The sequence below is a fragment of the Bipolaris sorokiniana genome (assembly GCF_000338995.1).
Source record: "Bipolaris sorokiniana ND90Pr unplaced genomic scaffold COCSAscaffold_16, whole genome shotgun sequence".
Lineage (NCBI taxonomy): Eukaryota > Fungi > Ascomycota > Dothideomycetes > Pleosporales > Pleosporaceae > Bipolaris > Bipolaris sorokiniana.
Window position 1 is genome coordinate 339,095 of NW_006911910.1, and position 22,697 is coordinate 361,791.

General features: G+C 50.4%; 6 protein-coding genes across 6 annotated transcripts; 5 read left to right on the forward strand and 1 right to left on the reverse strand.

The window, feature by feature from the left end:
• Positions 1 to 150: 150 nt before the first annotated feature.
• On the forward strand, positions 151 to 2,430 carry COCSADRAFT_151950 (uncharacterized protein). The gene is made up of 3 exons (XM_007706433.1): positions 151 to 540; positions 701 to 1,119; positions 1,176 to 2,430. The coding sequence occupies exons 1-3, from the start codon at positions 381 to 383 to the stop codon at positions 2,259 to 2,261; spliced, it is 1,665 nt and encodes a 554-aa protein (XP_007704623.1). The 5' UTR covers positions 151 to 380; the 3' UTR covers positions 2,262 to 2,430.
• A 2,030-nt stretch (positions 2,431 to 4,460) lies between these two features.
• COCSADRAFT_184845 (uncharacterized protein) lies at positions 4,461 to 7,401 on the reverse strand. The gene is made up of 2 exons (XM_007706434.1): positions 4,851 to 7,401; positions 4,461 to 4,762 (listed from the first exon to the last, which is right to left on the reverse strand). Exons 1-2 carry the CDS (start codon positions 7,264 to 7,266, stop codon positions 4,578 to 4,580), a joined length of 2,601 nt encoding a protein of 866 aa, XP_007704624.1. The 5' UTR covers positions 7,267 to 7,401; the 3' UTR covers positions 4,461 to 4,577.
• Positions 7,402 to 8,013: 612 nt separating this feature from the next.
• COCSADRAFT_40766 (uncharacterized protein) lies at positions 8,014 to 9,590 on the forward strand. Its single transcript, XM_007706288.1, has 3 exons — positions 8,014 to 8,845; positions 8,893 to 9,076; positions 9,126 to 9,590. Exons 1-3 carry the CDS (start codon positions 8,233 to 8,235, stop codon positions 9,472 to 9,474), a joined length of 1,146 nt encoding a protein of 381 aa, XP_007704478.1. The 5' UTR covers positions 8,014 to 8,232; the 3' UTR covers positions 9,475 to 9,590.
• A 1,090-nt stretch (positions 9,591 to 10,680) lies between these two features.
• Positions 10,681 to 12,661, forward strand: COCSADRAFT_251711 (uncharacterized protein). The gene is made up of 2 exons (XM_007706435.1): positions 10,681 to 11,382; positions 11,431 to 12,661. Exons 1-2 carry the CDS (start codon positions 10,886 to 10,888, stop codon positions 12,554 to 12,556), a joined length of 1,623 nt encoding a protein of 540 aa, XP_007704625.1. The 5' UTR covers positions 10,681 to 10,885; the 3' UTR covers positions 12,557 to 12,661.
• Positions 12,662 to 13,529: 868 nt separating this feature from the next.
• On the forward strand, positions 13,530 to 14,641 carry COCSADRAFT_40771 (uncharacterized protein). The gene has a single exon (XM_007706289.1). The coding sequence runs from the start codon at positions 13,707 to 13,709 to the stop codon at positions 14,295 to 14,297; it is 591 nt and encodes a 196-aa protein (XP_007704479.1). The 5' UTR covers positions 13,530 to 13,706; the 3' UTR covers positions 14,298 to 14,641.
• A 3,745-nt stretch (positions 14,642 to 18,386) lies between these two features.
• Positions 18,387 to 21,467, forward strand: COCSADRAFT_40772 (uncharacterized protein). Its single transcript, XM_007706290.1, has 5 exons — positions 18,387 to 18,803; positions 18,854 to 19,575; positions 19,626 to 19,905; positions 19,961 to 20,692; positions 20,759 to 21,467. Exons 1-5 carry the CDS (start codon positions 18,698 to 18,700, stop codon positions 21,292 to 21,294), a joined length of 2,376 nt encoding a protein of 791 aa, XP_007704480.1. The 5' UTR covers positions 18,387 to 18,697; the 3' UTR covers positions 21,295 to 21,467.
• The last annotated feature ends 1,230 nt before the right edge of the window (positions 21,468 to 22,697 follow it).

Below are 22,697 nucleotides of genomic sequence, written 5' to 3' on the forward strand. Positions count from 1 at the left end.
CCAATGAGCGTTGACGTCACCTTAATTACGCACATGTCGCATGGCCAACACGCTGCAACGGTGCCTGGCGCTTCCTTGGCCTCTCCCTTGCACACTCGCCGGTCTCTCATCCTTGTGATTCAAGTCAGCTTCAGTTTCAGTCCGTCGTATCGAGCCGCCATGTTGCTGTCTTTGCGGACGAAAGCCTTCGTGCAGGGGCCGGTAATCGACTTGATGCCGCATTTGTAATCCGTCATGACACTAGCATCCATGCACGCTCGTATGTATCATTATGACTTCGACTTCCAACGCCTTGTTTTCCGCAATATCCATATCTTTGTCCCTGTCCCTCTTCCCTCTTCCCTCTTTGTTCATGTGGAGCACTTCCCTGATCACACGCCATGGCCATATCAAACGGTTCGACGGACAGAGAGCCTCTGCTGCAACGTTCGACATCTTCCACCCTATCTGCAAGATACGCTAAGAATGACGAGCTATACATCTCAACGTCTCGGGGTGCTTTCATCGTCGCATCTGTCGGTCTCCTGATCTTTCTCCAAGGTACGATTCACCGTCATTGTCATATTCCTACGGCTGTAATCATATAAACTTTGTTTCTTCCAAAACCAACACGGCCCTGAATATCCATGCCCATGCCCTGAATGCCCACTCACGTGACCATCAATGAAAGACGCGGAACAAAAGTCCTAACTGCTGCCAGCTACAAATATCTCTATCCTTACAACGACACAATCGTCTATTGCTGCAGATCTTGATGCCTTCGAGAATGCCAGCTGGTTCACTTCCTCCTATCTGATTGCTATGTCATCTCTAGCACCTCTCATGGGAAGATTGTGCCAAGTCTTCAGCCCCCGTCTATGCATGTTCTGTTCTACAATGACGATTTGTATCGGATCTATCATCACATCCACATCCATATCATTTGAGCATTTCATCTTGGGCCGTGTGATTACTGGAGCGGGTGGCGGAGGCATCTTCATCGTTGCCAGCATCATGGCAATCCAGATGACCAGTCCAAGGCGGCGGGGTCTATACATGGGCCTTGCTAACACTGCAATGACGGTTGGAGTTTCGCTTGGTGCAGTCATCGCAGGTGCACTCGAACCCCGAATCGGATGGGTAAGTTCTCTGTTTGTATCGCGTAAGAATTGTTTCGGTTCGACTGACATATGAAGAAACCACTGTTCGGCATCCAAGCACCTCTGAGCTTTATCGCAGGCCTTTGCCTGCTATTCTCCATACCAGCAAGCCACACTTCCAACAACGCCAAATATACTGGTCTCTCAACCCGCGAAAAGCTTGCTCGTATCGATTACTCCGGAGCCGTACTGCTGACTACCACCGTTGTCCTCTTCCTCTTAAGTTTATCTGGCCCAAAGATACTTCCAATACCCCTAATTCTATCAGCACTGGCTCTTCCCGTATTTGTGCTCAATGAAGCCTATGTCGCCAGTGACCCCGTTATTCCCGTCTCTGTTCTACGGTCCCGAGGAACGCTGTTGACCTGCCTTGCAACGACAGGCTTCATGATGGCTCGGTGGAGCATCCTCTTTTATACACCAGTATATTCTCTTGCGGTTCGAGGCTGGGCACCTGCTGTGGCTGGGTCGATTCTTATCCCAACAAACGCTGGTTTCGCTTCTGGTGGTCTGCTTGCAGGGGTTTTCCACATCAAGAGAACAGGAAGCTTCTATCTTCACACAATAGTCGCTATGGCCTTGTTCCCCATTACCATGGCTGTCCTTGCATTCATATCGACACCCAACAGTCCGTGGGCTTTGTATGTGACTGTGGTCTTCATTAATGGCCTTGCTACAGGAGCTGCGACAAACTATGCGCTTGTCCATCTTCTCCACCTCACAGTTCCAGAAGTTCATCCAATTGTCATCTCTCTTCTTGCCACTTTCCGCGGGTTTTCGGGTTCGTTTGGCTCGGCAATCGGTGGTGGATACTTTGTTCGTGTGCTGCACAAGTCTTTGGACAAGGGTTTTGCGCGCGCCGGACTAAAGAACCGCGGCGAGCTGACGAGGAGGCTTCTAGGAAGCCCGGCACTGGTAGGTAAGCTGGACGGCAAAGACAAAGCTGTTGCCGTTAGAGCATATACGGACGCTATCAAGGCCCTGTTTCTATGTGCTATAGGGCTGTCTGTCATTGTGGTACTCGTACAGGCTGGCACTGGCTGGAAGGAACCAGAGAAATTCGAGGAACAAAGAGAGGATGAAGGAGCTCAAGTCGAGGACAACGTACCTACTGGTGCTTGATAATTTTGGGTGTTGTACATGAGGTTCCCATGTATCATATCTCTTGAGGCTTGCACCTCTTGTAAGCAGTGTATCTAGATACTTGGAAAGCACAATGACTTTACCGTCATCCATTTCCTCGCATCAGGCCCAAAGTAATATTCAGCACCTTGTTCAGATTAGACCAACCTTGACTCGGCTTCAGGTTATTATGCTTATCCTTGGGCCAGATTCTTATCGTGTCCTCCTTATCCTCTTGCACACAGCAGTGTTCATTGCTCTCCTTCATCATGTTTCCACTGCATCGTCTGATGCAGTCACCCGGAGCAAACAAGAGCGTTTATGCCATTACCATACCGTCATATCACGATTCTATCATCTTCTTCTTGCATCTCCCGGCATGTTCCGGCCTTGGATCGACTGTTTGCTGTTGTTTGCGCACAGAGCCCGTGCTCCCACGATGCTTTGCGACTGCTTTGCGACTGCTTCTAGACGGTATCGCACCGTTCACCTCTGCCTCTCCTTCCCCACCTCACGTTTTTGTAACGTATCGTGACGTGTTACCTCTAGAAAACTGATCACTCGCTGAGTGCCGGCAAAGGATTCTGCAACAATACAATGTAAGTCTACCTCATCGTAGCACACGGCTCCGTACCTTCTATTTCAAGAATTGGCATGGACCCAAGGACAATCGTGCCAACGCCGTAAGGTGACAATCAGCTTCACCCAGGACTATACCTTTATACGGAAGACATCGAAATGTCGTCTGCTGCGTTTCACCTCAACTTCACTTCACCGTCCCTTGTCACCGCAGATACATAGCTAACTTTCGGCCCAGAGACCAAACATTCTCTCTCTAAAACAAATCTCGTCATCATGGCTCGTGGTCCACCCGCCATACTCACAACCATGACTTCAAATCCCTACCCCAAGCCCAAGGAGCATATCCCGCGTATGACTTACTGCGAGCTCTGCGACCGCACGCTGCCCACCAAGGACTGGCAAGCTCACAAGAACTCCAAGAAGCATCGTGAAGCCGAGGCCAAGGACCGTGGAGAGCTCGACGCTGTCAAGAACTCTACTGACTTTGGTGGCGATTCCATGGGTTTCGGTGACGACAACGAGTTTGGCAATGCCGCCGCTTCGGGTGATGGCGATTGGGGCGCTGGCGAAGGCTTCACTTCGACGACTAAATCTACTAGCTACAACAACCGCGCCGGTAGTGGCGGTGAGACTGGCCATCAGAAGCGCGACTGTCCCAAGGGTTCTGGCAGCCAAGCCTGTCACAACTGCGGCGAGACAGGGTACGTTGTTTTATAGTTTGTCGAAAAGTTCATGCTAACTTTAATCAGTCATCGCAAAGCCGACTGTCCTGAGCCTCCTAAGCCCAGGGGTGGCGGCGGTGGAGGCAGTGACCGTTTATGCTTCAACTGCAACCAGCCTGGGTACGTACTTATCTCTCCTCTTGATGGGATTGGCACCTCCTATGTCACTGTTACCCAGATCATCTGCTAACTCTTGCCCAGCCACAACAAGTCTGATTGCCCCGAGCCTCGCACCGGTGAAGGAGGCGGAGGCGGAGGCGGCGGCGGACGTGCATGTCACAACTGCGGCGAGGAAGGCCACATGTCCCGCGAATGTGACAAGCCTCGCGTTATGAAGTGCCGCAACTGTGACGAGGAGGGCCACGCTGCTCGTGACTGTACCAAGCCGCGCGATTGGACCCGAGTCAAGTGCCGCAACTGCAACAACTATGGTCATGGCGAGAAGCGCTGCCCTGAGCCTATTGTCGATACTGCCGATGGTGACTGGGGTAATGCTGCTACTACTACTACTGCTTCGAGTGGTAGGGCTAATGAATGGGCCAATGCTCCGGCGGCGACAGCGACGACAGCGACGACGGGCAACTGGGCTGATGACACCACTGTTGCTGCGGAGAACAACGACTGGGGCAATGCGACTGCTTCTACAATGTGGTAAATCGCTCCAGTATCCATGGTACTTGTTAGCGACGACCATTCAGCTTCGCTCAACATACGCATTTTCTTTGACGGCTATGGTTGTCATCGTACTAAAGGAAACAGGTGATGGATGGAGATGTACCCGAGGCTCAGCTAAGTTCGACATTGACGATCATACCAAGGTCGGAGTGGGGGAATAATTTGCGTGTGTCTACTCTTATTTGAAGCGTAGCAAGATCACGTATAGAGTAGGTAGTGGGCATATATCAACTACTTTTCAAGGGATTAATAAATGCAATGGCATGGTCAAACAGACAAGAACGAACATCTATATTCTAATAATGTGACACGAGATTTTTCTGGGCCCATCTCTATCCTAAGCAACACCCAATCGCAGACTGACAGCTCGTCGGTGAGCCTCCAACTCCTCGACACGTGCTAGCTCCATGACAGCAGGACCAACGTTTTCGAGACCCTGGCGGGTAAGGTGGGAGCTAGTGATGTGCTTGACGTAGGATGCAAGGTTGACACCCGAGTACTGCTTAGCGTAGCCGTACGTTGCTATTAAAAGATCAAATTAGCAACAATTTCGAAAAAAAAGGTTTCGGTAGAAAGAAAAAGAAAAGGGGCAGAGATATGCGGAACTTACGTAGAGAGTGGTTGACACCAGCAGAGTAGTCACCCACACTTTCCGGCGTCCATTCGCCAATAAAGACACTTCCTGCGTTCTCGACCATTTCGGCAACTTTTTCTGCGTTCTCGACTTGCAAAATAAGATGCTCAGGGGCGTACTGATTACTTAGCTGCATAGCTTCATCCATAGTGGCAACAGAGAGGGTAAAAGAGTGCTCGATAGCGCCGCGCACAATATCCACGCGCGGCAGAGCCGTGGCCTGCTTGTGCAGCTCATCTTCAATAGCAGTGAGCTGAGCGTCACTGAGCCCGACAGCGATCAGGATGACTTGAGAGTCGACGCCGTGCTCGGCCTGGCTGAGGAGATCTGAAGCAACGAAAGCTGGGTTTGCCGACGCATCGGCGACGACGAGGACCTCGCTTGGTCCTGCGGGCATGTCTATGCTGACGCCAGCGTTTGTGTCGTTAGAGACGTGCATTTTGGCAGCTGTAACGAACTGGTTGCCAGGACCGAGGATCTTGTCTACCTTTGTCACGCTCTCGGTGCCGTACGCCATTGCTGCTACGGCTTGCGCACCGCCAGCGAGAACAATGGATTCTGCGCCGACCTTGTGCGCGACGTAGACAACTTCGGGAGTCACTTTACCATTTGACCGTGGTGGGGTGGCGAGAACGATTTTCTTGCAGCCAGCTACCATGGCGGGTACGCCCAACATGAGCGCTGTAGATGGAAGCACAGCAGTGCCGCCAGGTACGTACAGGCCTACTCTCTCAATAGGTCGTGCAAACCGAGAACATACAATGCCCGGCATGGTTTCGACTCGCAGAGGCTTGTCTTCCTTTTGAGCAGCATGGAACTTTCTGATGTTTTCAAAAGACACATCAATGGCTTTGGCCGTCTCTGGTGCCAGCTGCATGAGCTCGGGAGGGAACGGCGCCTTGAGCACGGGCGAAGTTAGTGATGTTGCCTTTTCGAATTTGTGCGTGTACTCTAGTAAAGCAGCATCGCCACGGGTCTTGACAGCTTCGATAATGGGTCGGCAGATGCTCAGAATCTTGTCGGTTGAACGTTGAGATGGGCGTTGCAGCGCAGCAGCAATAGTCTCTGGGGTTTCGTTGGCAGTAACGTAGCGCTTCATGGCGATGCGACCGTCCTTTGTACCAGCCGGGTCGTCTTTACTCTTAGGCACTGAAGCAGCTTCCTTGACAATCTCTTTGGTGGTTGAGTCGTTTGACGCGCCATTTGTTGCTGCTTGCGCGGCAAAGGCTGGCTTTGCGTCGCCTTGCCGCCTCTTGACTTTGATGCTCTTAGCATCGAGGTTGCGCTCAACGTCTTCCAACGATACACCAGCAGCAATGCATTTGGTCAGGGCAAAGTAGAAGAGATCGGCAGCCTCGAATGCGACTTCTTCCTTGGTGTTTGCATCGCAGAGCTCGGTGGCTTCCTCGAGTATCTTGGCCCTCAACAACTGTGCGTCATTGAACAGGCGGGCAGTATATGAGCCTTCCGGGGCCGACTCCTTACGGCTTTGCAGCGTCTTCTGCAGCTTGGACAGGCCGTTGTAGTCGCCGAAGCAAGTGGGTGTCGCAAGATGGCAGAAGCCCCGACCCTTTTGGCGAACGACAAACTGCAAGCAATCACTGTCGCAATCCAACGACAACGACACGAGCTCTTGAACGTCACCGCTGCTCTCGCCCTTGTACCACAGACCCCGCTTTCGACTCTGGTATACGCCCCGGCCAGTCTTCAGACTCTCAGCTACACTCTCTTCACTGCTGTACACAAGTCCAAGGGCGACACCCCGCTCGTCGGTCACTAGAGTGGTGAACAGGCCATCGGGGCGGTCGCTTGTCGCATTGGCCATGAGTAGCTTAGCGACGCTCAATGCGGCAGTCTGTTTCGCGGGATCGACGGTAAGCTTCTCGGTGGCCACGATGGGTACGGCAGGCATGTTTGCGAGCGCAAGCACCTTCTCGGTGTCTGGGTTTGCGAACGAGACGAAAGCGCTCGTCTTGCCGCCATTGAGCGCCGCCTGCACTTGATCAACATTTTCAACCTGTTCCAAGTAGACAGTGGTCTGCGCATTCAAATCGCCATCTGAAGTAGTGTTTCCAGGCAAACATAGGACTGTCCTGTTCTGGTCGATTTTCAAGGCCTTGAGCTGGTCCAACTGCTGTCGAGTGACAAAGACGTTTGCGGCGCCGGCATCGAGGATGGAAACAACATCGTCAATGGATGTGAGCGAGGATACATGGACATAGTTGGCGAAGCGGCCCACCGACTGCTTTAGGTGGGAGAGGGCATTGTCGATGCTGTCATCGGTGACTCGGAAGAAGACATTTCCAACAAAAGACAGGGCCTGGACATCAAGGCCCTGGGTCTGTTGCTTGTACGTGGCCAGGTCAATGGCAGCAACCAGAGCGGGCGCCATGTCGAGCAATATTTCTGCAATTGGTACTTTGAATGCGCGCGCAATTGTAGCAGCAGCAGCAACGGAGTCAGTCGGGCATGAGTCGACTGCTGGAAAAAAGTCTAGGTGTACTAGACTAGCTGACCCGAAATGGATGAGCCGCGGGGTTGAGTCCGATGTGCCCCGCCATTGTCCATGACGCCACTCGAGGCAGAAGCAGCAGCAGCAGCAGTGTTTGCCCGTATTGTATTCAATGCTGACATGATCAATTTTTATTACAAGCTATAGCCTTCCTACTAATACGTCCGAGATAACGGACGAATGGACATATTAACCGTAGAGCTGCTACATGTATGCAACCAATCTAGATGACAAATCACAAGAGCCAAGCCAAGTCGACAAAGTATCCTACCAAAACATCTTGATCCAAAGAGGGGCAGTCCTAGTAGACGACGTACATGATAGGGCACAAGTGTTATCGTTAATGTCTTGCTAAGCTCTATATACCGTATTGAACATGTGTGACTTCGGAAGAGACGGCTCCCGTCTGACTGCATGTGTGCTGACGTGTGCACTCTGTTTTTCGGTTAACCGATGAAGCCGGAGAGAAAATCATCCAGATCCGACAGTATGAAGCCCGCTTGGAGTCTGTATTCCTGCTGCAACACTGCTGGTAGTATCGTCTTTAGCATTAATTTGGGCATAGTAAATTCATAGCTGGCTTGCTTATTGAATTCTTTTTTTTAAAACAATGTTGTTGTTGTGGTGGTGCTGGTGTTTCGTAGTAAAGGTGGCTCGTTTGGATAGGCTAGCCTAGGTTCTCCAGTTTTACTACCGGCCGACCGAGAGAGGCTGTCACAAGTACCCTGCAGGCATATGCAGCATGCTATATGTGTATGTACAAGCCGGGGCATCTCACCTTGTCCTCAAATACCCAGAAATGCCTCTCCAGAATCTGCCAAACTGATTCCATTCCTCATCACAAAAATGTCTTACTCTCCACCAGACTCGGCCAAGCCATTTACGCTCAACATCTCCGACCAGGACCTATCCGAGTGGAGACAGCTTCTGCAGCTCTCCAAGCTTCCGCCAGACACATGGGAGGGGCGGCAAGAAGACCGTCGCTTTGGGGTATCACGCAAGTGGCTTTCCGAGGCAAAGGATTACTGGCTTAACCAATATGACTGGCGTGCTGCAGAAAAGCACATCAACTCTTTCCCAAACTATAAGATGCAGATTGAAAATGTCGACTTGCATTTTATCGGTCTCTTTTCTGAGAAGAAAGATGCAATTCCTCTGATACTCATGCATGGATGGCCTGGCAGCTTCATCGAGTTCCTGCCCATACTCAGCATCGTCAGAGAAAAGTATTCGACCAAGGATTTGCCTTACCATCTCGTCGTGCCCTCATTGCCCGGCTACACTCTCAGCACCATACCAGCTCGCGATAAGCAGTGGGACCTTGAGGATTCCAGTCGTGTTATGAATCAGCTCATGCTGAATCTGGGGTTTGACAAATATCTTTGTCAGGGAGGAGACGTGGGCAGTTTCACGGCGCAAGTCATGGCTAGAGAACATGAGGCCTGCGTTGGAATACACCGTAAGTGGTAGCCCAAGCATTCGCTGCTGAAGTACTCACATGATCAGTGAACATGATCACTACTCTTGCCACCCCGGACGAGACAACGGTCATGAATGCAGCAGAGCGAGAGACGCTTGCCCGTTTCCAGAAGTGGAGCGCCACTGGCATAGCTTATGCTCTCGAACACGGCACAAGGCCGAGCACCATTGGGAGCGTTCTGGCGTCGAATCCACTGGCGATGTTGGCATGGTGTGTGTTTGTGGATTCAGGTACATGTACGCAAACTGACATTTGGCAGGATCGGCGAGAAGATGCTGGAATGGTCAGATGAAGATCCATCGCTCGATGACATTCTAACCAACATTTCCTTGTACTGGTTTACGGGTTGCTTCCCCTCGTGCCTTGGTGTTTACCGCCAGCTTTTTGGCAGTACGACCATGGTGAAATGGGGGTTGACTGAGAAGCCCTTGGGGTATTCATTCTTCCAACACGAGATCGTTGTGGCGGTCAAGAGCATCTTGGAAAGGGATAGCAATCTAGTCTTCTACAAGCACCACGAACGGGGCGGGCACTTTGCGGCTCTGGAGCGGCCGGCAGATCTGTGGGAGGACATTGAGGGGTTTGTTAGTAAGGTCTGGAAGGTATGAGAGGGTCGAGGTGCATGTCACCGCATGGCGGCAAGGTGCACCGGCTGACTCGTCGAAGGATTGTCGCGCATTGCCGAAATTGTAGCCAGTCGGCAATTGTCTTGTACATGGGCCAGGCGGTGCATAGGGGGAGGATGGCGTGGAAGTGCATTGGGTACTAAAAGTAGGTTAGGGTACCTGCCACAAGGAGCTAGCCCCGTCGTGGTTAAGTGAACGCCACAGTAGATGCAACTATTCGCTGTGCCGCATCGATAGAGTTTGACATATCTCATTGTATCGGGATTTGCAAGTGACCATGGCCATTCCACATGGCGAGTGGAAAAACCCGCGTTGGTGGTGGCAGCTAGTGTTTTGTTAAGCTACAGTGTATAGTATCTACTATGTACAAGGGTACTGCTGGGCCAAGCGGATCGTGTCCGCATCCGCATCCCGGCTGGATAGACGCCGAAGCATGACGCAACGTGCATTGCTCGCCCCCACCCTTCCTCCTCTTCTCCTCCCCGCCATTCTCCGCACTGTTCGCTTGTGTCTGTGTTTCTTTTTTTTTCTTCCTGGCAACTGCGCCGACCGACTCCGCTTTTGCAGAGCAAAGTATGTACGTGCTCAGTGTGTACTACATTACACTACACTACACTACACCACACTACACCTGCCATGGTCCAACGGGCTTGTGTCGGTGCTGGGCCCGAAAACTGTTGCTCTAATCGCATGAGTCGGCCCACGGACTAGCATGACTCCAGCCTCTGGCCAAGCTACCGTACGTAGTACCACGACTACATGCAGACTACTTACACACATGTCGTTGCCTCCGCCAGGGCTCGCTTGGCTGGCCCTGCTCAAAGTCCAGTCAAGTACGGTACGCATTGGGGCGCAATTTCTTCAGAAACCGAGCCACATAGTGAATTACCCCCCCCCCCAAAAAAAAAGGCCCGTCACCGAGTTGGTATCAAACCTCGCACCAGAGCAGAAGTTGCCACTAGAGCAGCATCGCAGTCCATAGTACCTGCATAGCTGTATTTACAAGACATCCATCCTATCGGCCCAGTTCGCCATTGTGGGTCCTGGGCCACACCTAGCTCATTACGCAGTCAATATGCGGCCTGCAACACGAGTTCCCCAGCTTCCAGGTCCTGTCCTGTCCTGTCCTGCATGTGCATGTGCATGTGCAGGTTCCGATAAGTGTTGACGTTGTTTTTAGCCGCCTCGCCAACCTGATGCCACCCACACCCTACCTATGTCCCTGCATCCGTCCCGATCCAAACTAGGCTCCGGCGTTGGCCCTGCACTTTTATCCTGCCGCTAGCAATCTGCCGTGCATGCCACCCAGCTTCGGACGGTGATAAAAGACGAGCTCCGGCCCAGCACTTAATGTCGACGCAGTAGAGACATTCTTCATCACTCATCTCTCAACATGAAGCTCCAACACTCCCTCAAGGCCACACTACTTGGCGCTTCACCAGCTCTCGCATATCCCCAAGCGAGAGCTGCTGGTGACTTCAACTCAAAATGTGCCGATCTAGCCGCCAGCCTTGAGGTTGAAGGTGGTGTCGTTACCACTGCCGAGTTCGTCGCTGCTGGTACCAACTTTACCATACCTGTTTACGACCCAACATGTGGCGACCAAGGAGCAAGTCAAACCATTGGAGCCGACCTGTGCCGCGTTGCACTCTACGTTTCCACTTCTGAGCGATCAGGATTCAACATGGAAGCCTGGCTGCCATCCAACTGGACAGGCCGGTTCGTCGCCCATGGTAACGGCGGTCTGAATGGATGCATCAGTTATAGAGACTTGGCCTACACATCCCAGCTAGGTTTCGCCGCCATTGGAACCAACAATGGCCACAACGGAACGAGCGGCTTGCCCTTCTACAACAACCCAGATGTTGTAGAAGACTTTGCCTACCGATCGTAAGTCACATTCCTCACAAACTCCAGCATCCAAGCTAAATACCCCAGTCTACGCAATGGCGCTACCGTCGGCAAGCAAATCGTTGGCGACTTTTACGGCAAACCACATGACAAGTCCTACTATCTTGGATGTTCAACTGGTGGACGACAAGGCTTCAAGATGGCCCAAGATTTTGCAGATGAATGGGATGGCATCCTTGCCGGAGCGCCCGCATTCTCCTTCAACAACCTTACTTCGTGGTCCGGTCACTTCTACACGCTCACTGGTCCACGCGGCTCCCCGACTTGGGTCTCGGAGGCAAAGTGGGCGCAGGTTCATGCTGACGTCTTGGCCCAATGTGACAAGATCGACAATCTCCAAGACGGTATTCTAGAAGATCCGTTGCTTTGCAAGTATGATCCCTCGGGTCTGGCTTGCGACGAAGGCAAAAACTCCACCACCTGTCTGACGGCTGATGAGCTCGCCACGGTGACTGCTGTTTACTCGCCACTCACCAACGACCAAGGCGATTTGGTTTACCCGCGCTTGCAGCCTGGAGCCGAGATCCTCGCCTCTTTTGTGCTCTTTGGCGGAAACCCTTTCCCTTACACTACTGATTGGTTCCGCTATGCTCTCTACAACGACCCCACTTGGGACCCTGCCACATTGGACTCTGATGACTACAACAATGCTGCAAGAATCAACCCTTTTGGTATCGAGACATTCAAGGGCGATCTTAGCAACGCACAGAAGAGTGGTACCAAGATCCTACACTGGCACGGCACCAGCGACTTCATCATCTCTAGTGATAACAGCGCGAGGTACTACAACCATGTCAGCTCTACCATGGGCCTGCCACCCAAAAAGCTCGATGAATTTTACCGTTACTTCCATGTCAGTGGCACCGGCCACTGCAGTGGTGGAGATGGTGCCCATGCCATTGGCCAACAACTCGGCGAAATCAATGGCTACGACCCCGAACACAACGTTCTCATGGCCTTGGTACAGTGGGTAGAAAAGGGCAAAGCACCCGAAACCCTCATCGGTACAAAATTCGTCAATGACACAGCCTCTCTCGGCGTCGATTTTGAGCGCGCGCATTGCAAGTTCCCCAAGAGCAACCAATACAAGGGCAAGGGAGACCCCAAGCTCGCCAAGAACTGGAAGTGCGTTGACCTCAGGAGGTTTAACTAATGCCTAGATACTGTGCCGGGAAAAGAGCTATAGATATACAGAATTTCTGTTACATGATGAAAGCCATCAGCCCAGTAATCTTTAATGAAAAGTTTCTCTCTTTTTTCTTTTCAGATATTTGGCAAACATGTTTTGTTTGATGTTGAAGGAATAAGGTCCTGACATACTACGGACCGCACCGCTTACTAGCGGGTCCCGAGCCTGCTCTCTCAGCTGCACGTTGTCGTTCGGCCGCAGCCTGACGAGATGGGTGTTCCAGGGTACCTGTCATGTGTTATGTAGCATAAGCCGAGGTCCATCGAACTATTACAACACAGTACTACTGGTTTGAAAGCAGAAGGCGCAGGAATTTGAACACGCCCGCGGAAACATTCAAGGGCTGAAAAAAAGTTTGCATTATCGGCGTTTATTAGAGTAGGCCGGGACGATTGCATGGATTACTATAGGAACGGCGGTATTATCGGCATGGGTCAAGGTTTCTCGACTGTCTCTGTCGGGCCCAAATACCTATTCTGTCCATTCCCGATCTCCGTCCGTGCAACTGGAGCCAAAATTTCAGGAGCTTCTACCACTTTGTTTCGCGGGCAAATGTTGTTTCACGCAAGTGACATGATGCCCGCCTATCTCTGAGTAAATCCTACGCCTTGCATATCAGCTAATGATTGAGGGCCAACCCGGCGACTTGTAAACAAAGCCAAAGACCACTATGCACGCTTTCCCAGGCATCACTGCAAGGGCAAGCAACGTGGCAAATCTGCTTATGGACACATTATCCTGCAGTTACAGGGTTTCCCGGATCATCGGATAGTGTCCAAACAGGCCCTACTACGCATAAGTTTTTACCCCGCAAACAGTTCGCGGCGCCATGGCGGAGATGAGGAATTCCAAGCGATTAGTACCCTGGGCCCTCCGGTATCAGGCGCCAGGATTAAAGGAAGAAAAAAGCTGGAGCGTGGCTTATACACAAGAAAAGGTCGCAGCTCAATAGGTATAAAACGGGCTCATCGCGCGTCTAAGCCCATTCAGCGGTACAACAGTTTATTACTACCTTCCCAAACCCCATCACTTTCCTTTCCCCCCCAGATCCCGATAGTCTGGTCCAAACCATCCAAAAAAAATCATATTCTGTATACGCTCTTATTGAGTAATCATGCGCTTCACGATCCCCATCGCTCTTCTTGCGTCCGTATCGGCAGCACTACCTGCCCCCGCCGCAACATCTTCGGGCGAATCCACCCCGCCGGCAGCGGCCCCAGCATCCACCATCCTCAAGGCCCTAGCCGGCACCTACGCCCTCGTCAACACCTCCAGCACCCTAAACAATGAACCCATCCCCGACGCCACCTACGGCACCGCCCCCGTCGGCAACCTCATCTACACAGCCTCTGGCTTCATGAGCGCCACCATCACCGCTACGGAAAAAGAATTCCGACCACCAGTCTCGTTTCCCTTCCGCGCCAACGAGACCGACGCCGATTGGGCGTTGGTGGGCAAGCACAGCATTGGGTATTCGGGCCCGTTCAGGATTAATACGGAGCTCCCCGCGACGGAGACCGATGGACAGTTGTTCCATGGGCCGTTGACGGTCGCGAATGTGCCGACCATGGTGGGGCAGGAGCATAGGAGGAATTATACGGTTGTGGAGCGTGAGGAGGAGGGCAAGGTGGTCAAGTATTTGAAGATTGGGAGTGAGAGGGGAGGTGGATTCCGTGGTGTGCTTTGGTGGAGGCGATTGGATTAGACAAGATGTGTTGTTGTGGGGTTTAACAGTCTTTTTTTTGTAGCGCCTTTTGCTTTTGCTCTTTTTCTTTCTCTTTCAAACTGTATATGTATGCGTGGTAAAGCGATTGGGCTTTAGAGGCATAGAGACGGTGTTTTCGTCTATCATGGAACTCGATGTTATGAAATGAAATGCACGTCATCACCTTCATGTTTCGTTTCCTTTTGAGTGCGCGGTTTCTTTTTCGTTTTCTTTTCTTTGGCCTCTCTTTCTTCTCGGGGTCGGTTTTTCTCGGACATGGATGCGAATAGCCGCGCCTACATGGTTCTCCTGGCTAGTAGACTTAGGTGCTGCAATCCCCGTCTTATACCACATCCATGGTATATCTTACTAAACTATTGTTTTTCTTTTTTTGTAAAACCAAGAACCTAATGCACTCATTTCCGACATGACTTTGCATGCATAGCATTTTTTTTCTTAACTACTTATCTTGGACGCCGAGCAAGTGGCTGAGGACATTATACTACATCTAGTCGTGTAGAGCTAGCTGCCTTGTTTAAATATGAAGCGTACTCAACAGATATTTTTCTCTCCGTTTATTGACAGCGTCGGAGTGGAAGGCTGCATTTGGCTGTTATGTGGCAGTGCGTGTTATATCCTGCTGACATAGACTTGATTGTGGAGATTAAAGAGGAAGAAGTGATGAAGTGGTGGTGTCGATAATAGTGGTAGTAGCTACGCTTTGACCAATATTCAACCTGTTTCAGACTCGTTTTACGTCCTATAATTACTACTTTCTAATTGCCCTCGTGTTCATCAATGTGCAACGGTATTGCTCAACGCGATAAATGCTTGATTCGTAGGGAAGTCGCATGTTATTCAGTAGAGTCTATGAGGCAGTGACGTGTGCACGGTTAGCTTGTTTGAGGTTGTGTTTGTGCGTGGATAGTTGATTGCGCGATTCTGAGTCGTGTGGGCTGGATAAAGATTCTGGCGTAATATTCCTTGAGGAGTCGTATGAGGTAAGGTATTTGTTTGATGTGAGGAGCAGAGCGGGCAATATTTAAATCTGCTAATCCAGGGCCAAGATTGGTTTTGTTAATTGCCGAAACCCCTCAGATTTGGTTTGTTGATTTGAATTAAGTTGATCAAGAATAACTACGTCTTATGAAACATTGATTGTCGCCCAGTGTGTAGGCCTGATGGCTTACTATGAATAATGAGTACATCAGAACTCGGTATTAAAAAAACGGCTAGCCTCACGTGTTTTGATATTCCATGATCCAGGTAATTGATTATCTGTATAAAAGTATCATGTAATTTTGAAAGTCACCAAGTTTGACCCAGCTTCAAAACGGTGAATATTGGAAATCCGGAGGGCTGTCGTGTCTTGATTCTACAGGCGCTCCTAGACAAGTTATCACACAGGTGGATACTGCTTGCTGAGCCTAATTTGTACCCCTCTTTTTTCTAAGCTAGTTGAGATAAGCTTAGCCTATAAAGTTATCTTACATACGCCTGAATTGCTTGCTTTATACAGAATAGCGATCCAATCCAAAGATCATCTGAGCTATTTTTGTCAGGGGCTGTTTTCCTCCACAATAGTTCCATGCATCTCCTTTCCAGGAATTCCATTTTGGAAATGACCAATCTAGTTATTTAGGAACGGCATCCAATATGTCGTGAAACATGGATTTTTTAATACTTAACTATGTTAAAGTAAAAATCTGGAATTAAACCTGATCTTTAGCAGATTTGGCTGATTACGACTCTACCTCCTGATTACAATCAACAAAGTCATCAAGACATGATAATTTTTTGTAGCTCTGACGGTGACAATTCTCTATAAAACTCGAGGTCAGTACCGGATTACGACGTAGGACTGCTGCTCAGCGTAGCAGTGATACCATCATTCTCCTGTCCTTATTGGCCATAATTGTAACTCAGTGTCTACATGGAATCAGTTGATTGTAAAAGTTGCCTCTGACAAAACGCTATTGACAACCAAACCGGCACAGATTGTCCTGTCGGTGCACTTAGTGGCCTCGGTACTGTCTGATTTGGAGAAGTTGGCGTCGGCCTTCGTTGACCTCCAGTGCCTAAGCAAAGAACTTCTTCTATCTAGGACAGAGATTACTCACATCGCAAAGAAGAGAGAGTTTGAAATCCAAGAAGACGAAAAACAAGGTAGAGGAAACCATGAGACGACTTCTGTATCATAGACATGTCTTATCTGTTTGCATCAACAGTCCCCACCAAGCGTTACTGTACTGTTGCTCATGAGATAGATCGTATTGGTGATTGTGAATACTAGCCAGGCGAGAACATGTTTTTCAGAAAGCACATCGCTCGCAGATACGGGGTCTTTCGCTACCCCCTGATGCCAAACTCGCAAAGACGACAAACATACAGCTGAAATGACGACGCCTCATTCTGGACTCATGAATCTACAATAACATCCATTATTAGCCTATTCCATGAAAATCTTTCTCTAAAACATCATCCTGTCACGCGACAATTTCTCCCATGTGACAAATATATCATGATATACGCGAAGATCTATGGTCAGAGTGATGGGCAGAGCCAGTGATCGTCTAGGGATGACGGTCGTATACCGAGATTCTAGACACCACCGGTCCTTTGGACCCATGAAAGCACCGGTGGCGTTACTTCATGACACAAGATATGAGCGATTACTGGTTACGGATTTAGGCTCACGTCGGGTTGTCGGGCTCACCATGTGGGGGATACCCGGGATGAGCTTGGAGTAAGTTCCCTGCTCCCGTGCCTGCAGGCCTACCATATTGTCGGGCTGCAATCGCGCCCATTCAAGACCACGTCAGGCGACTACAGCGCATCTAGAATTGATGTTGGGATGTGCTTACGATAGATATGATGTCCCTGAACATGACCAGTCGCCGAAGTATTGCCAGACTGACCACTAATATTCACGAATGTGCTTGGGCTGAAAAATCTCTTGCTCTTAAAGATCGAAAAGAAATGCGAAATAATGGCGCAAAAAAAGTGATGGGGCGAGAACGAATGGGATTCAATGAACAAACAGCCATTAACATGAATCACACAGAGTCAAGTCCACCAAACTTCCAGTCCACTGGTAGTATTCTAGATGATGAGTCACTTTTCCATGGACTAGTCTACCCATAGCTGATCGAAGATGAATTGAATCGTCATGTGGCACTGCTTCTGAGGGTGTACTGTAGTAGTGCCGTACACAGATACCTTTCTCTCTTTCATGGATACGAGAGCTGTTGTCTTGAGGTATCTTCTATAGCACCGAGCATCTGTCCCTAAAGCATGAAATAGCTGAATCAGGAGCAATCGTGTTCAACTTTTGTAACCCACAACTAACCTTACAGTGAAGAGCTAAGTCATCCGCCAGCTCTACTAATAGAGAGTTACCAAGTCCCCGGTATTCTTCTCTATATCTTCACCCCGCGGAAAAAGTCTCGCTAGCTGCCTACTGGTAGTTCAAGTGCGGCTGAAATAGGAAGAGGTGGGTACAACAAGCATCCTACCAAGCGCCAACACCGCCTTCCGAGATGTCGCAATTCTTGGCGTCAATTGCGTTCATGATACTATTCATCCTCACCAAAACCAAGCCGATGCTAAGACATGCCACATCCTCGGCGCCGCACTCACGGTTCGCAGTTGAATTTTGAACCATCTGGCAGACGACACAGATAGGTAGCAGTTTCCAGAAGCAAAAGGGAAATACTCAGGGTCAAAAACAAAGGTCCAGCGGTACCGGAGGTAGGCACCATCAGCGGAGCCAACCAGCTATCCCAGTTCCCCCACGCCGCCCCGTCGGCGCCCCAAAAGCCACATTTGTCTTCTTACTGAAGGCCAGACCTTGCAAAACTCTGCTCTGTAGTCGGCCCAGCTTTTCCAAGGCCTGGCCTTTAGTCTGCCAATACGTACCATCTCGCTCAGCGCAAGCACGCCATGTGCGGGCGCTCTGGGGTGATGACGATGCTGCGCTGTGATTTGCGCGGAGCGACACCAGTGACACTCTTGCGCATGCCAAGTTGGGTTTGCCGTCTTGATGTACGCCCCTCCCACAAGGCTATCTCCAAATAAGGCACGTGTAATTCCGCCTCCGCCTAGGGTTTGTGTCGATACGGTGCTTCATCGGCATCAGCTCCCGGAGAACTCACAATCTTTGTCCCTGCCAGCAGCTCATAAATTTCATATAAGCTTGCATTCGTCTCGTATTAGAAGTCAGAAGCACTCCCCCAGGAATCCCTCCAGGCCCTTCGACTCGGGTTCTATTTCGGGACTTCCCCTACTATCACGACAGAGCTTTGGTGGTCGCCAAGTGACTTGCTCGAGAGAGTTTCGACTCGTCGTTTATAACCAAGCCTTTCCTGAGTTCTGCTTACTCCCATCGTTCACGCGGCATCATGGCAACGGCTGGTCGCACAGCTGCCAAGGTGCTTGGAATCAATCTTGACTACCGGAAAGAGCCCGAAGTTTCTGGCGCAGCATCTATCTCGTCTGTCGAGACATGTGAGCATGGGGGATCCCTATCAAAGTAGCTTACAGCTAATCAACGGTAGACGTTGAGTACGAACCAACCGCAATAGAATGGCTTTCCCAATTCAAGCCGTCCGCAAGTGGCATCAAGCGCTATCTTAGAAGTCTCTTTCCGTTTCTGGACTGGATCTTTCACTACAACTTGACATGGCTTTTTGGCGATGTTGTTGCCGGTGTTACTGTTGGGTTCGTCGTTATTCCTCAGGGTATGGCCTACGCTCTGTTGGCAAAGCTACCACCGGAGTACGGTCTCTACACCAGTTTCGTCGGTTTTATTCTCTACTGGGCTTTCGCTACTTCCAAAGACATCACAATCGGTACTGTGGCCGTGATGAGCACAATCGTCGGTAATATCGTGACCAAAATCCAGGAAAAGGATCCAGGAATTGATGCTGTGGACATTGCCAGAGCACTTTCCGTTATTGCCGGTTCGGTTTTGCTCTTCCTTGGACTGACTAGGCTTGGACGAATCGTGGAACTTATCCCATTAGTTGCTATCACATCTTTCATGACAGGCGCCGCCATCTCTATTGGAGCTGGCCAAGTGCCTGCAATGATGGGTATTTCTGGTGTCAACACCCGTGGAGCTACGTACCGTGTGATCATCGACACTCTCAAGGGCCTGGGTCGCACAAAGCTCGATGCTGCCATGGGCCTCAGTGCCCTTGTGATGCTGTATTCGATTCGCTTTGTCTGCAACTTTATGTCGAGGAAGCAGCCATCAAAGCAAAAGCTTTGGTTCTTTGTAAGTATTACAATTTTGACACAAAGATAGGATATTAACTCGTCCACTAGTTGAGCACACTGCGCATGGCTTTTGTCATATTGCTCTATATCATGATTAGCTGGCTTGCCAACAAGGACATCAAGGGTGTCCACAAGAACGTCAAGCTGGCCAAATTCAAGATTTTGGGCCGTGTCCCTCGCGGTTTCCAGCACGCTGGTGCTCCCAAGATGGACCAGAAGATTCTCTCAGCCATTGCTTCGGATATCCCAGTCACCATCATTGTCTTGATCCTCGAACACATTGCCATCTCAAAATCATTCGGTCGCATCAACAACTATGTCATTAACCGTAAGTAGCGTCCTTACGCTTTTGTCATTGGGATGAAACTGACGTTCCTCTGCAGCATCGCAAGAACTCGTCGCTGTCGGTTTTACCAATGTCCTTGGTCCATTCTTGGGCGCGTACCCTGCTACAGGTTCGTTCTCTCGTACCGCCATCAAGTCGAAAGCCGGTGTTCGTACCCCACTGGCTGGTATCTTTACCGCGATCATTGTCCTCCTGGCGCTGTATGCTTTGACAGCTATGTTTTTCTATATTCCCTCCGCTACACTAGCAGCCATCATCATTCACGCCGTCGGTGATCTTATCACACCTCCCAACGTCGTCTTCCAGTTCTGGGAAACTTCGCCCCTAGAAGTCGTCATCTTCTTCGCCGGGGTTTTTGTCACCATCTTCACCAACATCGAAAACGGAATTTACGTCACCATCGCTACTTCTTTCGCGCTCTTGCTCTGGCGCCAACTGTTCACACATGGTGCTCTCCTCGGCAGAGTCCGAATCTACCGCGCAACTCTGGACACAATCGCCCACAAAGAAGATAGCCACTTCGCACCCAGTTCGGAAACTTCTGTCCGAGAAGCCTTCATTCCAGTTGATCGCAAGGACGGGTCCAATCCGCTCGTAGGCATCGAAACACCTTACCCTGGTGTGCTCATCTACCGCTTCACCGAAGGTTTTACATACCTCAACCAACAAGGATACATGGACGAACTCGTGCACCATGCGCAAACCATTTCCCGACCCACAACACTGGATAAATACACCAAGATCGGTGACCGGCCCTGGAATGATCCTGGTAAGAACACTCCCCCATGCAAACCCCCCTTACCCATTCTCAAATTACTAATTTCGCAACAATCAGGCCCACGACGTGGCCAACAAATCAACTACGACGACAACCGGCCCATCCTCCGCGCCATCATCCTCGACTTCAGTGCCGTCAATAACGTCGACGTAACCTCGATCCAGGGTCTCATCGACGTCCGCGCCCAGCTCGACCGCCACGCCGCGCCCGAAACCGTCGAGTGGCATTTTGCCTCCATCAACAGCCGCTGGACCAAGCGCGCGCTGACAACCGCGGGCTTCGGATACATTGACCGCGAGCGCTTTGCTTCTCGCCAGCACTGGAACCCGGTCTACAGCTACGCCCCGCTTGAGACTCCAGAAGCCAAGCTGCACGATCCTGAGGCGCAAGATGATATCCACGTTGTGACTAGTAATAAGGGTTTACCGAATGGCAAGGTCACAACTGTGCACGGTCAGAATCGACCATTCTTCCACATTGACGTTGCGGCGGCGGTAGAGAGCGCGATTGCAGCTATAGTTGCTAAGCAGCAAGGGAGCTCCGGAAGCTCACCTGAAGTCGGACAGGCGGAATTTACGACAAAGCAGGATTAAGTTAGAATATTTCTGTATGTAATTAGAAATACTTATGATTCTTGTGATAGTTTTTGCCTCTTTCTTGAACTCTTGGTCTTCTTTTTTTTTTTTGACTTTTTGTATATAAATCACCTGTCACTGTGATGTGAACGCTTACGTAGATTGAGCTTGAGAAGGGAGACCTAGCACCTTAGTAATCTTCTGTTCCACACATTCTTCAATGCGTGTCATGCATTTGTGCATACACACAGAGACATCTAGTCTTCCGCACGTCAAGGAGAACAGGATACCGGAGCCCCGGACGTGGATCGACCGCGCACGTACAGCTGGGCAAAAGACGTTTGCATGCAACATGTGTTGTTGAGGAATCCATGTGGGCACAAGACGGAACGGACGGCTACCGGGCCGTTGGCAAAAATACAGAGTGGGGAAAAGAAGTGATGAAATGCATTTTCCAACGCTAAACTCCCAAGATGAGATGTAAGACTGGGTTGTTGGAGGAGAAAAATGGAGAGCTCAGGGGGAGCTACTCGACTCAATGTGGGAATCGTATCTCACTCGGTGAGGCTGATGCCAAGCGGAAATACGTATAGGCGATTGCTACAGATGTAAGTATTACGTAGTTCTTACTACTACTACGAGCACCAAGAAAACGCCAATACACGACCTAGTCGAGAAAGAAAAGAAAAAAGGGTCAACAGCTGCAGGGTCAGTTTGCACCATGCTTCGGACGATTGATTGCGCATATTCTCACATAAGCCGTTCCGTACCCAAGAAAGACATGTGTGTGCGTATGTACGTGCGAGAGCACATGATGACCGTTTGCGATAGTAGTAAATACGGAGACTGCCCGACATTCCGAAGCGACCGCCCAAAGGATGATGACGACTTTGTAAATTAAAAACTTTAGAACATGGACCAATCAAATTTTCCCACCCTCCCCTGACCGAGGTTTTCCTAGTCGGTGCCGTGGGCCGTAGAAATCCTTGCTAGAAAAGGAACACTGGGTATGACTCTGAAACAGCGCTAAAACACCGGAATGCGTGCTTCCATTGCCGTTTACGTCGTTGGGGAGTATCCTGCTAGGTATGATCTGACTATGGAGCGGCGCATTAATTGGCGGCAACGTTGTTGCTTTTGCACGGGCATATGATAAATGGCGATGAAACCTCATGCCTGGACGTTACGTCAACACGTGGGTTCGTATATGCACCCCGCGTCTTGTGCGTATTGTTAAAGGGACTCTTTTCCAAATCTCCGGACGCCAGTCACCGTCCCGAGTGGTCACAGCATCCCGGCAGTTGACCGGCAGGCGAGGCGGCCGCAGTACTGCCGGCGATATGAAAATTCAATTTACTCTACCATAGCCATGTGAAAAGTGTGCTTCCCATCCACGTCTATAACAGCATGACCAAAAGACT